Raw genomic sequence first — 14,487 nt, 5'->3', positions numbered from 1 at the left:
TACATAGAAATGACGTAAAGAGAAGAACAAATTCCCACATTTAACAATACTGCAGATCCACTGAAAAAGAGTTGTCGTAGCATAAACATGATCATCATGTAGACTTATGATATTGGATACATAAGTGATTAGATCTAGTGTAAGTAGGAGTTTGTAAGTATTATGCCCTAGGTCCAATCAACTTTGGACATAAATACTTTTGATAAATAATTAATGTAATTTAATGACAGATCTATTATTTAATTAATAAACAATTAAATAAATAATAGAGTTCGTAAATTCAAATCTTCATAATTTGTTAATTACAAGGAGTTGTGATTGTGAGATACAAATTACATCTGATTGAATCTTATATCGTCCGTGGTTGTAAGTAATAACGAGATACGAATATCGTTATTACGGATAGATCATCACGTGTGACATTTCTTACTTGTGAAGTAAGTAGCTGATCTCACAAGCTAAAGTGTGGTGACACTTAAATGAACACGTGGATATTTTGTTATAGAACAAAACATTGGAGACTCGCCGAGAGATTCCACATGGATAACTATCTGAGTGTCAGTGGTTAATCTCTAATGTTCGGTAGTGAAATTGGTCCTTTGACTTGAGGTCGTCATGGTACCTTATATGAGGACAGTTATACTTTGACGGTGTTAGATGTTGCTCTGCAAAGGGCCGCTAATAAGACATTGTTCGGGTACGTCAAGAATCGTATGAAGGTTGTGATTGACCAATAAAGGATTCGTCACTCTTAGATAGTAGGAGATTATGATCTGTGTTTCATTCAATTAAGTCGATAACGAAATCATTGGCCAAGGTATACTCATAAGTCGAAAAGGAGTTTTCGACTTGTATTAACTTAATAGTGAAGTGAAAGATATGATCGATATTCAAGAATGACACAATTCCATATCTCGTAATTGATCGGATCATATTGATGAAGGGATTATAGTTCACGGTAAACGAACGAGTTTGATTTTGTCATATCACATGACACTCCTCGTCACATGTGTTGCCCTGACACATTGCTAGATGTCAATCTGAGACGGCGAGTGTGAATCAGTGATAAATTAAAAGGGAGTTTTAATTTATCAATTTTGATTAGATCAAAATAATATTTCACGTCGTTAGGCATGGTGATCGGGAACCTGATGGGTCATACATAAAAGAGAATTGGAAGATTGCAATTTGTCAATTAATTAATTTGACAATCGTTGGATAAATTAATTAATTGGGTTTGTTATTTATAGGCCCGAATTAATTAACTGGATTAATTAATTTACGGATAGGATTTAATTAAATGGATTAATTAAATATTGGACCGGACTGGACCAAACCCATTTGGGCTTATATAAATACATGGCTAGAGTTTTCAATCCATAGATTTTTCTCATAATTATTCTTGCTAACACAAGAGGAGAAAACTCTGGTAGCTGTAATCTTGTTCTCTGTGTAGATCACCGTTGGATGCTGGACAATTGGACAGTTGTGGGTGGCGGATCCAGATTGCTAGAACGAAAAGAATAGCAAAGAAGTTTGTAGGTCTGAAAAAGGTACAATCTTATCACAATTTCTATCTAAATACAAAGGCGATTCTTGATGGGAACCGAAATCTGTTTTAATTTTTCGCTGTGTATATTAAGTAGATTCCCAACAAAACAAGGGATTTTTACATAAACGAATGTCTGATTGACTATCAAAGTATACTATCACTTATCACTTAAATCACCCAGTTCATTAAGTAAACCTTTAAACCACAAAACTTCTTTAATTGCTTCGATGATAGCAATATATTCAGATTCAGTAATAGATAGAACAACATTATGTTCGAGTTGAGACTTTCAACTCACACAAGAGTCATACGAAGTAAACACATTAGAAAAAGTAGACTTTCTATTTTCTCTATCACGACTATCAGCATCCGTAACCATTTAGGTTTCATACCTTCCACAGCAGGTTTATAAACTAACCCCTCATCAAAAGTACTCTTTAAATACCTAAACAACCACATTAATGCTTTTCAATTTTTGGGAATCGAATTAGACATGTACCTACTTAGGACACCCACAGTGAAAGCTAAATCAGGTCTAGTATAGACCATAAGGTACATAACAGAACCAATAACATTAAAGTAATGCATTTTACTTATAAAGTCCTTTTATTTTTCGTTAGCAAGGTCCTTTGATAGAATAAATGGTTTTCAAAAGGCACAAATGCATGTTTGCAATCAAGCATGCCAAATTTCTTCAAAATTTTAAGTACTTAAGGAGTTCGATGCACAAATACGCAAGAATTAGACATATTTCTACTAATATTTATGCAAAGATTCTCCTAACATCCCCTAGATCTTTCATTTCAAATTCTTTACTCAACTCAATTTTAATCTTGTTTGCTCCTATCATGTTAGGTTCAATTAATAACATATCACCAAATAAAGTAACTAATACGCACAATCTTTATTAATGTTGTGGTGCTGGTAATACATGCAATATCAAACTAACTCCTCTTAAAACCAATAGATATCACATAGGAATCAAAGTTTTTATACCACTATTATGGAGACTATTTTTGCCCATAAAGAGGCTTTTTTTTTTTTTGGAAAAAAAACACACATAATGAAGTCCAGGCTTACTTCAAATCTTTCGGTTGATTCATAAAAATCTTTTCATCAAGATCACCAAGCAAAAAGGAATTTTGACATCAAGTAGTTCAAGTTCCCAATCATAGTAAGCAACAAAGGCAAGCATGACTCTAATAATGGTGTACTGAACAATTGACGAAAAGATCTCAACATTATCCATCCCTTCTTTATGTGTGTAATTCTTTGCTACGAATCTAGCTTTATATCTCATGGGCTCACTCTCAGTAGTTCCCTCTTTTATGTTATAGGCAAACTTGCATCCCACTATGGAGTTATCCTTAGGTCTAGGAATTAATTAATCCCAAGTTTGATTTTTAATAAAAGAACCCATCTCCTCTCATAACACTTTGCCATTTCTCACTTTTTTCACTCTTCATGGCCTCCTCATAGGTATTTGATTCCGTATAGACTAGTTCTTGTTAACTAGTAAAAGCTGTGGTATAGTCAGACATCCTCAAGGACATCGTAAATACAATTTTTAACTAATCCTGAAGAAGACATGCCCCTGTTCAACGATCCTTCCCATAAAAGAGGAATTATTCAATGTGTAGATTATGCTGAGTTCGCAATTTGGATATAAAAATTAAACTCCATGCATTGATAGAAAAAAAGAAGATGGATAAGTTAGAAAAAAGGAAGATAAAAGGTCGGTTGAACTTGTGTAAGTAATAAACAACAGTATTTAAAGGACAATTATTAAAGATAAACACTGAAGGAAATCAAAAATGAAAAACATCTAGAATACTTTTCAAAAGATCTTCTGTACTTTTAATTTTAAGTTATACACCTGTAAAGTTATAGTTTGTACTTTTAAGTCATAAGACATACGCCTATAAAAATAAACAGTTTTGTTTACTTTTACAAAGAACGCCTGTTAGAAATTGATATGATGTACCAACATTTTTTTACTTTATAAATATCAATGTATATATACAATAGAACACATGACAAATAACACACCACATGACGTAGCACTTATACTTAAAAAACACTCAACTCTTTTAAATTTGTAGAGAAAAAATTCTTCAAATAAAAGTAAGTTCTTTCTGCATTTTATTTTGGACCAAGGCCTAAAAGAGATCAACAACTTTTAGGGTTAGGAATAATTGTGAAATAAAAGGAGAAAAATAAAGAATGGCTATAAATTACAAAAGACTAAATTATAATACTGTTGAAGATGAATATAAGATACCATACAAAAATATGATAACAAATAAAATAAAAAAAGGTAAATTATTTTCAAATTTTAATTATNTTGAAGATGAATATAAGATACCATACAAAAATATGATAACAAATAAAATAAAAAAAGGTAAATTATTTTCAAATTTTAATTATAAATCTGGATTTTGACAAATAAAAATGGCAAAGGATTATAATCCATTTCAAGTGGTTTAGTCATGCCCTTTGAATTAAAGAACATGCCCTCTATTTGTCAAAGAAAGTTAGATTATATATAGATGATATTTCAGTACATGATAAAAACCAAATAGAACATATGAAATATTTAGAAATAGTTTTAAATATATTCTTTGAAAATAAATTAATTATAAATAAAAAACGGAAATAAATAAACGAAGAATTGAATTTTAAGAATAATCTTTGAAGAAGGAAATATTCAACTTCAACCACACATAATACAGATAATTTCACTGTTTCCAGATAAAATTGAAGAAACGGAAAAATTAAAAGCTCGTTTAGGAATATTAAATTATGCTGGACATTTTATTGAAGACTTAATAAAGAAAGTAGAACATTTGTATGGTGAGCTATCAAGCAAAGGACAAAAATAATTTAATCAAACACATATAGAGTCGGTAAAATAGATAAAAGAAGTAAAAGATTTACTACCTCTAGAATTACCTTTAAACAGTGAACATAAAATAATAGAAATTGATGGATATCAGTTAGAATGGGGAGAAATTTTACATTCTAAACCTAGTGATACAAAAGAAGAAGAAATTTGTTAGATATACTAGTGAAAAATATAAGATAAAAAGAAAATACGTAACTAGTTTAGATTATGAGATAATAGATATTGTACATAGTATAGAAAGTTTTAAATTACTTTTATATATTGAATTTACTATTAGAACATATTGTGAAGCCATGGTAAAATTTATTGAAAAGATAATTTGTGATAAAATAGGCATAAAAGATGGTTAAAACTATATGAAATATTAAATAGCTATGAAGTAAATATAGAGCACATAGATGGGAAAAATAACAATCGAGCAGATAATTTGAATAGACAAGTAATTAATTTTCTAACCATTTACTTTCATATTACAAATGGGTTAGTTGATGATAAACTTTGGGAATGTCATTCTAAGAGTAGATCTACAAAGATCTAATTTTCTATTTAGAAAAAAATAATCTGTAAAGACCTTCAAAAAGATAGCGTTGTCTATTAGATAATCTCTGGATGGTATTTGACTATAAATAGAAACTAAACAGCATTAATGCTTCAGCTAATCATTTTAGATAGATTGATAATCAATTAGAAAGTCAAAATTTCAGTGTCTTTACAATACTCAAAGGTCATAAAAGCATGGCACATATAATTACTAGTCAGAGGTATTACACCAAATAGAAATATTTCCAGATCCCTATTTAAAAGATTTTATACTCTAGAAGAAGCGTTAAATTTGTGTAGACAGGTGATAGGAATTAATTTTCATACATATGACAGAATTAGACAGACTATGCAAACATCTACTTCTCAATCATCATCTTCATCTATACAACTCTGTGATACTTGCGAAACTATAAGTAAGGTCGTTAAAAATTTAAATCGTCAAAAGCATACGTTAGAGGAAATACTAGAAATTTTAGAAGATCAAATCTTTTCATCTCAACAGACTATTAATAAATATTAAAATAAGATTATTCATTTACAAGAAAATTTAAAAAGATTAGTCCTACAGATATTACAAAAAAAACATATTTAAAAGACATTAATAATTTCCACTAGTAGAAATTATTTCGTTAAAATAAAAAACATATTTCTAAAGACATTAATATTTCCACTAGTAGAAATTATTTCGTTAAAATAAAAAGACTTATTGAACTAATAAATTTTACAGCTGTAGGGTAAGCAAAATTTTTATATGAATTAGAACAAAAAAATTGACAATTGTGTCATTATTGTTCGAAAATATATAAAGAAATCAGGCATACAAGAAATAATTGATTTCTCCCAAACAATAAGCTATTAGCACAATGAGAAATGATATTTTCTTCAACATGGCCCTAGATATAAAATATCTATTAAAAATCCGGCATACCTTAAACATAATTATCCTACAATTTCATTTGATTATACAATTTTTGAAGAAGACGACATTTTTTATGCAACATTACAGTATAATATGATTGATATTATATATGCTTTAAATAGATCAATTTTTTCACCGAAACATAAATAGAGTTTTGATTGGTTAAAAGTTCATCCCTTAATGATCCAATTTATTTCTAGGCCTACTCTTGTAAATAATGCTATTGTAATACCAACCTATCATAATATCCAAATTTATGAAGGATCCAAAAAATTTAAACCCTCCTCAAAGACTGACATAAACGAAAAAATTAGACATATTGATTATAAAAGACGAATTTCAGAAACGATAGCCATGATGACAATACAAAATACAGACTTGTTGCATGTGGCACAATGGAATAGTGGAGCAATTTTCTGTCCAAAGTTTCTTGCCACAAAAATCAAGATTGGAAGATCAATTTCGGTACCAAACATTCAATAGGGAAAAAAATACATATAGTGAACTATTAAAAAATCAATTAGATACAGGAGAAGAATACATATCGGATGGAAATAATAATGGTGAAACGGATATTGATCTAGAAGAAACCTACATCAAGATGATGAAAAGATGAAACTCTGTGCAATAATTCAAAGACAATAATCAATGAAATACAGAAGCAAATGCAGTAAACGATATTTAAAGGACAATTATTAAAGACAAACAGTGAATGAAGTCCAAAAAGGAGAACGTGCAAAGAAATTTTTGAAAAGATCATTTATACTTTAAATGTTAAAGTCATATACCTGTAAAGTTATAGTTTGTACTTCTAAATCATAAGATTTGCACCTATAAAGATATACAATTTTGTTTACTTTTTCAAAGAACGTCTATAAAAAATAAATGTGGTGAACCAGCATCTATTTCCTTATAAATATCAATATATGTATACAAAAGAAGACACGACAAAAAACACAACACACGATGTAGCACTAATATTCAAAAAACAGTCAAGTTGAATGAATCACACTAATTTTCCAATTAAGAATGAAGCAACCAAGTAGATAGTGAAGAAACAAATTTGCAAATGAGATTAAACATTGAGAACCTTTAAGGTCATCTACTCATAAAAGAATAATGCTATCCACCACAAGCGAGATTAGAATACCGGTTTATGTAACATCATGTGATAGGTTTAATTAAAGGTGAAATTGTATGATTCATTTAATTGTATATTTCATTTAATGACATTTAGTATCATCTAAATTGGTGTTGTAACGCCATTACTCCCCATAAAAATATAAAGGTATCAGGTGAATTATACTCCTAGAGGCGTTAGCAAAATGTCTCCCATAACTTTGAGAAAATGAAAAACCAACAATATTTCCGTGCCGTGTAGTATCACTGGCCTTCTTACATATATAAAGCATAACTATGGAATAATTCTGAATCCTTCCCAGTCATCTGCACAACTCTTAACGAAAAGCCAAAAAAAAAAAAAAAAAAAAAAAAAAAAAAAAAAAAAAAAAAAAAAAAAAAAAAAAAAAAAAAAAAAAAAGGAAAAAAAAAAATTTTTTTTTATAATTTCTTCATCACCAATATATTGTCACCACAAACATCATTTCGCAACTGATATCAAAATAGGAGGACTCAACTCACATAATTTACAATAACCATGATTTTATTACTATACAAACATCCTCCCACCAGAACTGTTTATAAACAGAAGAAATGTAACAGCATTGGCATCATGATATCAGAAAACGCCGTTTACTGAGATGGCCATTTATGATCATAACACTGGAGAAATTCGTAGCTCCTACTTTCTTGATTGGAGAGCCTCTTGAGTTCATCATAATTGGAGGAAGATTTGTCTTGTATTGAAGATATTGTATTTCCAGATTCAGAACCTAGCAGGAAGTGTGCTTTTGTTGAAATGGAATCGCCAGAGCTGTTGCCTTTCTCACAAGTAGCATTATTTGCAGCAGTATCAGCCTTCTTCGTGTTCGCAAATCGCCCCCCACAACCTCTGGCTCTCCTCATGGCATGTAAGTGCCGAGATTCATGCTGATAAGGCTGGTAAACAAAAGAGCAGAACTCTAAAGCTGTGAAGACAACTGATATAAATTAGATAGACTAGCTCAAAACTAGATCATGTTATGATACCATGAATTCGATCATTGGACATAAGAAATAACCTTTTGCATTTACATTCTAGGATATATAGATATTCTTCCTGATACTAAAGTGTCACCATTGAAATAAACATCATTTTCAACAATTTTTCAACCACTTAAAAAGAAGATAGCATTAAAATACCACTTGTTATATATGAAGAAACAACAATCCTATACGTATAAACATTGACATATTAACATTTAGCAATCAAACATGACCAACAACCNCTTGTTATATATGAAGAAACAACAATCCTATACGTATAAACATTGACATATTAACATTTAGCAATCAAACATGACCAACAACCCATGGGTAAAACGAACCTTTCTAGCTCTTGTCACTTTATTCTGCAGTTCAGCCTTTGCCCGCCATTGTCTTCTCCTCATAATCCCATGATACTGTTTGGCATTCACATAAACAGGCTCCTCTGACATTACAATGGGCAAAACCATTCTATCGTGATGCATCTTCTGGAGGCTTGTATGCACCTAAAGGAAATTAAGCATTGAACAAAATATTTGTTGAGGGAACTTTGATGCTAAATATGCCTGATTTAGAAAGAAAATTCTCAATTTCTCCCAATCAACATCATGCTGCCTCGAAGACTTTGAAGTTCTCATTTTGTAGGTTATTTAAGAGTGTTTTCAAAATTTATATTTTTGAGACGCAGTTTATGAAAAAAAAAAAAAAAAAATTGGTGCGTTTCCACATCCATCATCCATGCCAGTTTGATGCAGAAATCACACTACAAAGTGAAATATCTAGAAACAATAGGTTATGAGTTTCCTTATCTCAGAACAGGGGTTGAATTTGGTAAACAGAGGGTGCAGGTATTCAATGCCAACTAGATAAGGATCATGCTCACATATATCACATGATTAATAATTGAAGCAATATGCCATAGGATATACAACATTTTATTGTCCAAGCAACCAATTGGAGAAGTCCATGTTTAACTGTTAGCTCCTCCACAATTATTCAACTTTTTTAAATCATGGAAGCAAATATGAGTGTGTTCATATAGTTGGCTGAGGAGGGAAAGGCAACTGCCACAATGGTAAAATTCTTAGTAGTTAACTCTGATTATCTTCATCAGTTCCAACCTAGTAGAACTGAATACAGCAGAAGACCTTGTATTAATTATAATTAGCTGCAAACAGAATTCTACATTAAATGCAAGCAAAAAAGATCTGCAGGTTATATACCGGTGGCTGATAAGTAAGTGGTGTAGCATCCCTGAGGTATGGTTCCGAACAAAAATATGTAGGACGTGCCTGACAGACAATGGGAATGTGATTTTATTAAGTACATATTTCAAAACTCATTCTTCATCAGCTGTATAAAAAAAAAATGTCAAGAAACAACAGAAAATAACCTGCCTGTATGAGCTTTACTGCTAGTAACTTCACATGTAATCTTATTATCCAAAATAAATGCTTACGATTAAGCAGCCATACAATCTTCTTGAGATTTGGCTCTTAAATGTACACTTACTGTTGAAGGAAATGTGGTTGCAACATTTTCTTGTTCCTGGCTGCAATTTTTACCTGAACATGGAAAGAACTATTTTTTCAGTATCGGCATAGATTGTGTATAATTTTTTGAATACAGAAAATGCGCTCTCGCTAGCCATCATAGAAGAGCATATTCTTGAAAACTTAACTATTTTTAGGAAGATGTTAAAGAAGGAATCTGTCTCCACCGCACAATCACTGAATTTAATTACTATCTATCAAAGAACCACACGGTAGTGAAAGAGAGAGGCACACAGTAATCATTACTTCTCTGGACTCAAAATTTTACAGGAAGAAAGAGACAATAAGTAGAAGAGTGGAATTTTGTCTACCCAATATAATCTCTTAAGCCTTAATTTTGTTCTTTTTCCCTAAGTTTTCTCACAAAATTGTCTCTTTATTGTTAATATCTACTTTGGTCTTGAGAAGTCACACCATTTTTCCTGAAACTCCAATCAGCTAGAAGTTAGAGAACAATTGTGCAATGTGAAGCTTAAAAGTCACAACTGAAGGATTTTCCTAAAACACGACTGTACTTTTTAACAAGGGCATATATATGACACTATAAACCCTTTCTATCCCAGTATCTACCACAGCAAATTAACATACATGAAAACAGGCCTCTTTTACATCCTTTTTTCTATAAACAAAAAGATTATTCTAAGAAACCAGAAGCTTTTAGGCTAAACAGGTGAATGAAAAATTAGGATAAAAGTCCTCTCGCATGGGCAAAGTCCTTGACATCCTTACAGTGCAGACATGCCTTCGCCCCTTCAAAGTAAAGTACTCGTCATTCTTGTTTTGCGCTAATATATTATAGCAATGTATTTCTCTCCCTTTTTATACCTTACATCTTCCATTTCAATACATCAAAATGGAAAAACAAAAAGAAGTTGCTTGAAATAAATTTCAAGAAACCGACTATCTTCTGGAAGAACACAAAGAAAGAATACCATCCACAGATTCCTTACAAACATGAGTATAATTATGAAAGGAAGGAGATATCCGTATTTAAAATATAATATGAATTTTCAATTCCTTCACATCCCTTTGAGGTAGCTAAACCACTAAGCAATTAACATTCCAAAAGTTCCATTCTATCATGCCTCCATAAACATAAACTAACAATGAAGATTGCAATTACAAAACAAAATATAAAAATAAGATATTACGAAACGATATGGAAATACTAAAATAATTATCTACTCCTGTGGAAAAGTGTGAATGCAAAAACATGGAAAGAATACATTTGACAAAAATAGTGGATGATTAAAATACCTGAATTTAGCATTCCGATAGTTATCATTTCCGTATTGGCATTACGTCCTCTATCTAGGTCACCACGTGCTAGTAATTTGCAATCTTTGATCCCCAAATGAGCGTTCGGTACCTTCATTGAAGTCATATTTGATGTGTTTTTTGGCAATGCATTTGGTGACAAAACATTGTCTCCAAAATCATGCCACCAATCTTGTGAACCATTGATATATAAATTAGTATTTTGTGGATCATAATTGAGCCGTTGTCTTCCATCTAGCTGTTGCTTCATGCTGCCACCTTAGTATAGAAAGGAACCAAAACAAAAATGAAAATCATATTAAGCTTTGGGACATAGATTTGACATCAGGATTTATGATGGAGAGACTTCTGCCATATCCTTAATGGTTCACATGAATTTAGTGATGTAAACATACATTTGCTTAGCAGCCAATAAATATAGTTTAAAATTTTAAAGTACGCACTTGTTGAAATTAGACAATCATTGAAGATTTTATCTATATATTATTATGCTTTGTAATGACAGGACACATTGTTGGGTTAAAAGGAAGCTTTATGTATAGAAATGTATAATTTGCATGACAAAATATAAAAACCAAAGTGATTATTATAATTATTGGTCCAAATATTCGACTCAACAAAAATTCAAAAAAAATTAGTACAAAAGCTGGCCTATGAGAATGTCATCTAGGCCTTCTTCCATACACGTACTAGCAACTCAACATGGGACAAAACTCAGAGACTCTCAGCAACTTTTCCAACATTGTGCATGAACAAGAGAGATATAGATAGGGATGACAATCAGGCTCGTCGACTCGGGCTGCCTGTGGCTAGGCCTGAAAGCTCGAGCCAACCCGGCTCAAGGAGGCACCGAGCCAAGGCTCAGGTCGAGCCCCATTTTAAGAAGTCCGCTCAAGCAAGGGCGGGCCATTAAAAAAATAAATAAATAATTGAGGGGGTTATCAATGCTGCCTATGGTGCTGTTTGGCAGTTATTTTGGCTGCCAAACAAGCAACTAAATAGCTACCAAATGCTGAGAGACGAAAAAAAAAAATTACAGAAAGTCGAGTAGGCTCGGCTCGATAAGGGTCGAGCCTTAATTTTTTTGCCGAGCTTTTGCTCGGCTCGGTTCAGGCAAAAAAAGCCCGCCTTCAAAAGCCCGAGCCCGAGCCGGGAGATTCGGCTTGCGATCAGACTCGGCAGGTTGACACCCCTAAATATAGAACAAGATTTTTCTAGCTACCCAAGAATTCAAGAGTTAAGCATGTCAAATATGATTAAAAGAAAATTTTCAAAAGTGCATCCATGGTTGCAATATAGAAACCCTTATTGTCAATTGGGATTTCATCAAGGTAAAGACCTCATTCATTTCCAATAATATGGGATTTCATAAGGTAAAGGTTTCATTCATTTCCAATAATAGTTTCATTATTTAAAGTAGTTACAAATTGATTTTCAATCTTTGCTTTATAGATTGTAAAATGCCATGTATTCATCCTTGGTTTTCATTATACAAACGTAAAAATATTTACAATTATCATATGTAAAGGTTATGAAGTACTTTACCAGTTCTATTTGGTGGTCTATTTGAATCACGAACATCACTAGGAGTCAGTTGCAAAAAACTTGTTTTCATTTGGAAAGATTTAAGCAAGGTTCTCCGTTTCATTAACTTCAATTTCTTCCAGTACTATGCTGTTTGAATCCTAATGAGATGTCATTCTTATACTATGAATTAGCAATATAAAGAGAACTGAGGAGATATAAATAACAGCTACAAAAAAAACTTCTAAAGCCAGGTTATGAACAGTAATAGTAGAATAAATCCAGGAAAAGGAAAAAAAAATTGAACGAAGCAAGAATTTCATACAGGATCAATTCAATTCATATGCTATTGTTTTTCTCAATGGTAGACAAGCAAATAATATTATGCTACTAAGTAGTAGGTTTCATTGTACAATATTCTTTAATGGAACCCATCAACGACAATCGATGCAAAGTAAGATCAAGATTTCTTCGATGGAAACAAATTTAATACCCAAGTTTAAGGTATAAAGCAATCATGGTAGTAAAATTTTAAAAAGAATAATAACTCTCAAACATGTGCAATAAATTAATGGTTTTGATGATCATAAAATGTCCTAGTGACTAGGTACGATCAGGTAATTTAACAATAGTACATCAACTTGTAGAATCAATAACACATTAATTAAAATAAGTAATATTTGCACTTCCTAATTAACAACCACTAGAAATTAGTTTGATACTAATTATTTTTAAAATATATTTTTTACTCTTTTCTTTTCAACCACACATTCTTCAATAAAATAAGACTATACGCAAACCCAAAACTTTTCCCTATTTTTTAACTATACAATCTCCATCAAAATATTATTTCAAAATACATTTTCATCATAAAAAGGGGGTCAAACAGGCTCTAAAATTATTACAAATCCCATAACTCACTTTAGCTTGTTGAGGAAAAATAGTGATAGGTGTACAGAATTATATAGTCCACATAATAAAATTATTTAGGAATATTCGAGGTGAATATTGTCTTCAAGCTCTCACCAAATTCCCCTGCTATATGCACGATGTGTGAAGTGATAAAAATAAATTAAAGACCTTTTCAAGTCGTCGAAAAATTGAAGAATGAAATATATAGAATATGATGAAAAATAAAATTTCGAAAGCGTATATGTTGCTTGAAAGTATGTTCCCTTTATATAATTGAGGGATTTCAAAAAAGTAAAAAACATTCATTTTACGATTTGAATTATTAAATATTCTAAATTTTTATTTATTATTATTATTTTTAATTGTTGCTGTAAGCCTGCAAATTAAATTCAAGTAAAAACTGAGAATAGAAGCTCAAACTTAAAGAACACTGAAAATTGAAGGTTTTTAAAATTTCATTTAACGTAAGAAAGATTATAACTGGGATGTACTGTATAATGGCCTTCAATTGATGTAAGAAAAGTTATAACTGGTATTTACTCCAATATCATCACCACAATCACAAACGGGTAAACTACTAATTAAGAGTGAGAAATTCGAGCAGACAAAAAATAGAATCTCAAAAAATACAGAATGGAAAAATTATTGAAATATTTAAACTTTCCCATCCAATTTTAATAAAGTACAAATATTAACAGAACTTACTTGATCTGAGTCGAGTTGAGAAGAACACAAATCTTCATGCAAATGCCATCCAATTTTGTAAGTGTATTCGTGGAGTATTAAATAGGAGATGAAAAATGAAAGAGGAAGTGTAGAAGGAGCAAAAGCCAAAAGGCAATCGTGAATGAATTGATGTGCAATATTGCAAGAAAATGACGATAGCCAAGTGTACGAATATTAATCAATCCGATGAAAGCGAGAACAACAGTCCACGCCCTAATTTTCAACTGATAATCTATTTGCCCTAAATTACTTTAACGTCCTTTGTGTTCGGCTGGGTTGGGTCCTCATAAAAAAAGAATAGCGATTATGGTACATGTAGATTCCAATTTACAAATTTATTTATCAACGGATGATATTACGAGATTTTGATTCAAAGATTTGACATATTGAAAATCTTAACCAACAAATAAAAAAAATCCTAATTTCTTTT

The 14,487-nt window shown here is 31.2% G+C and overlaps 1 protein-coding gene across 4 annotated transcripts; it reads right to left on the bottom strand.

Annotated features, from left to right (window-relative positions):
* Positions 1-7,487: 7,487 nt before the first annotated feature.
* On the bottom strand, positions 7,488-14,258 carry LOC111399538 (nuclear transcription factor Y subunit A-10-like). 4 transcript variants are annotated; one of them, XM_023026905.1, is made up of 7 exons: positions 14,037-14,235; positions 12,441-12,580; positions 10,875-11,153; positions 9,577-9,629; positions 9,288-9,356; positions 8,406-8,570; positions 7,488-7,977 (listed from the first exon to the last, which is right to left on the bottom strand). In XM_023026905.1, the coding sequence occupies exons 2-7, from the start codon at positions 12,541-12,543 to the stop codon at positions 7,672-7,674; spliced, it is 975 nt and encodes a 324-aa protein (XP_022882673.1). In that variant the 5' UTR covers positions 12,544-12,580; positions 14,037-14,235; the 3' UTR covers positions 7,488-7,671. The 4 variants fall into 4 exon arrangements, with proteins under 4 accessions (XP_022882673.1, XP_022882675.1, XP_022882674.1 ...); XM_023026908.1 differs by having other exon boundaries at positions 7,876-8,006; positions 14,037-14,248; XM_023026907.1 differs by lacking the exon at positions 12,441-12,580 and having other exon boundaries at positions 7,501-7,977; positions 14,037-14,258.
* Positions 14,259-14,487: the final 229 nt, after the last annotated feature.

Source organism: Olea europaea, chromosome 9 (genome assembly GCF_002742605.1).
Source record: "Olea europaea var. sylvestris chromosome 9, O_europaea_v1, whole genome shotgun sequence".
NCBI lineage: Eukaryota > Viridiplantae > Streptophyta > Magnoliopsida > Lamiales > Oleaceae > Olea > Olea europaea.
Note: the sequence above shows the minus strand (reverse complement) of the source record. Positions and strands in the feature narration are given on the sequence as shown.

Bases quoted from the DNA above. Each gene is read 5' to 3' on its own strand.
- LOC111399538 (XM_023026905.1), bottom strand. From the start codon at position 12,543: ATGAAACGGAGAACCTTGCTTAAATCTTTCCAAATGAAAACAAGTTTT. The intron at 9,357-9,576 runs GTAAGTGTACAT...ATTGTCTGTCAG, and splicing joins CAACCACATTTCCTTCAACA to GCACGTCCTACATATTTTTG. The intron at 8,571-9,287 runs GTATATAACCTG...AATTTCCTTTAG, and splicing joins CACTTACTTATCAGCCACCG to GTGCATACAAGCCTCCAGAA.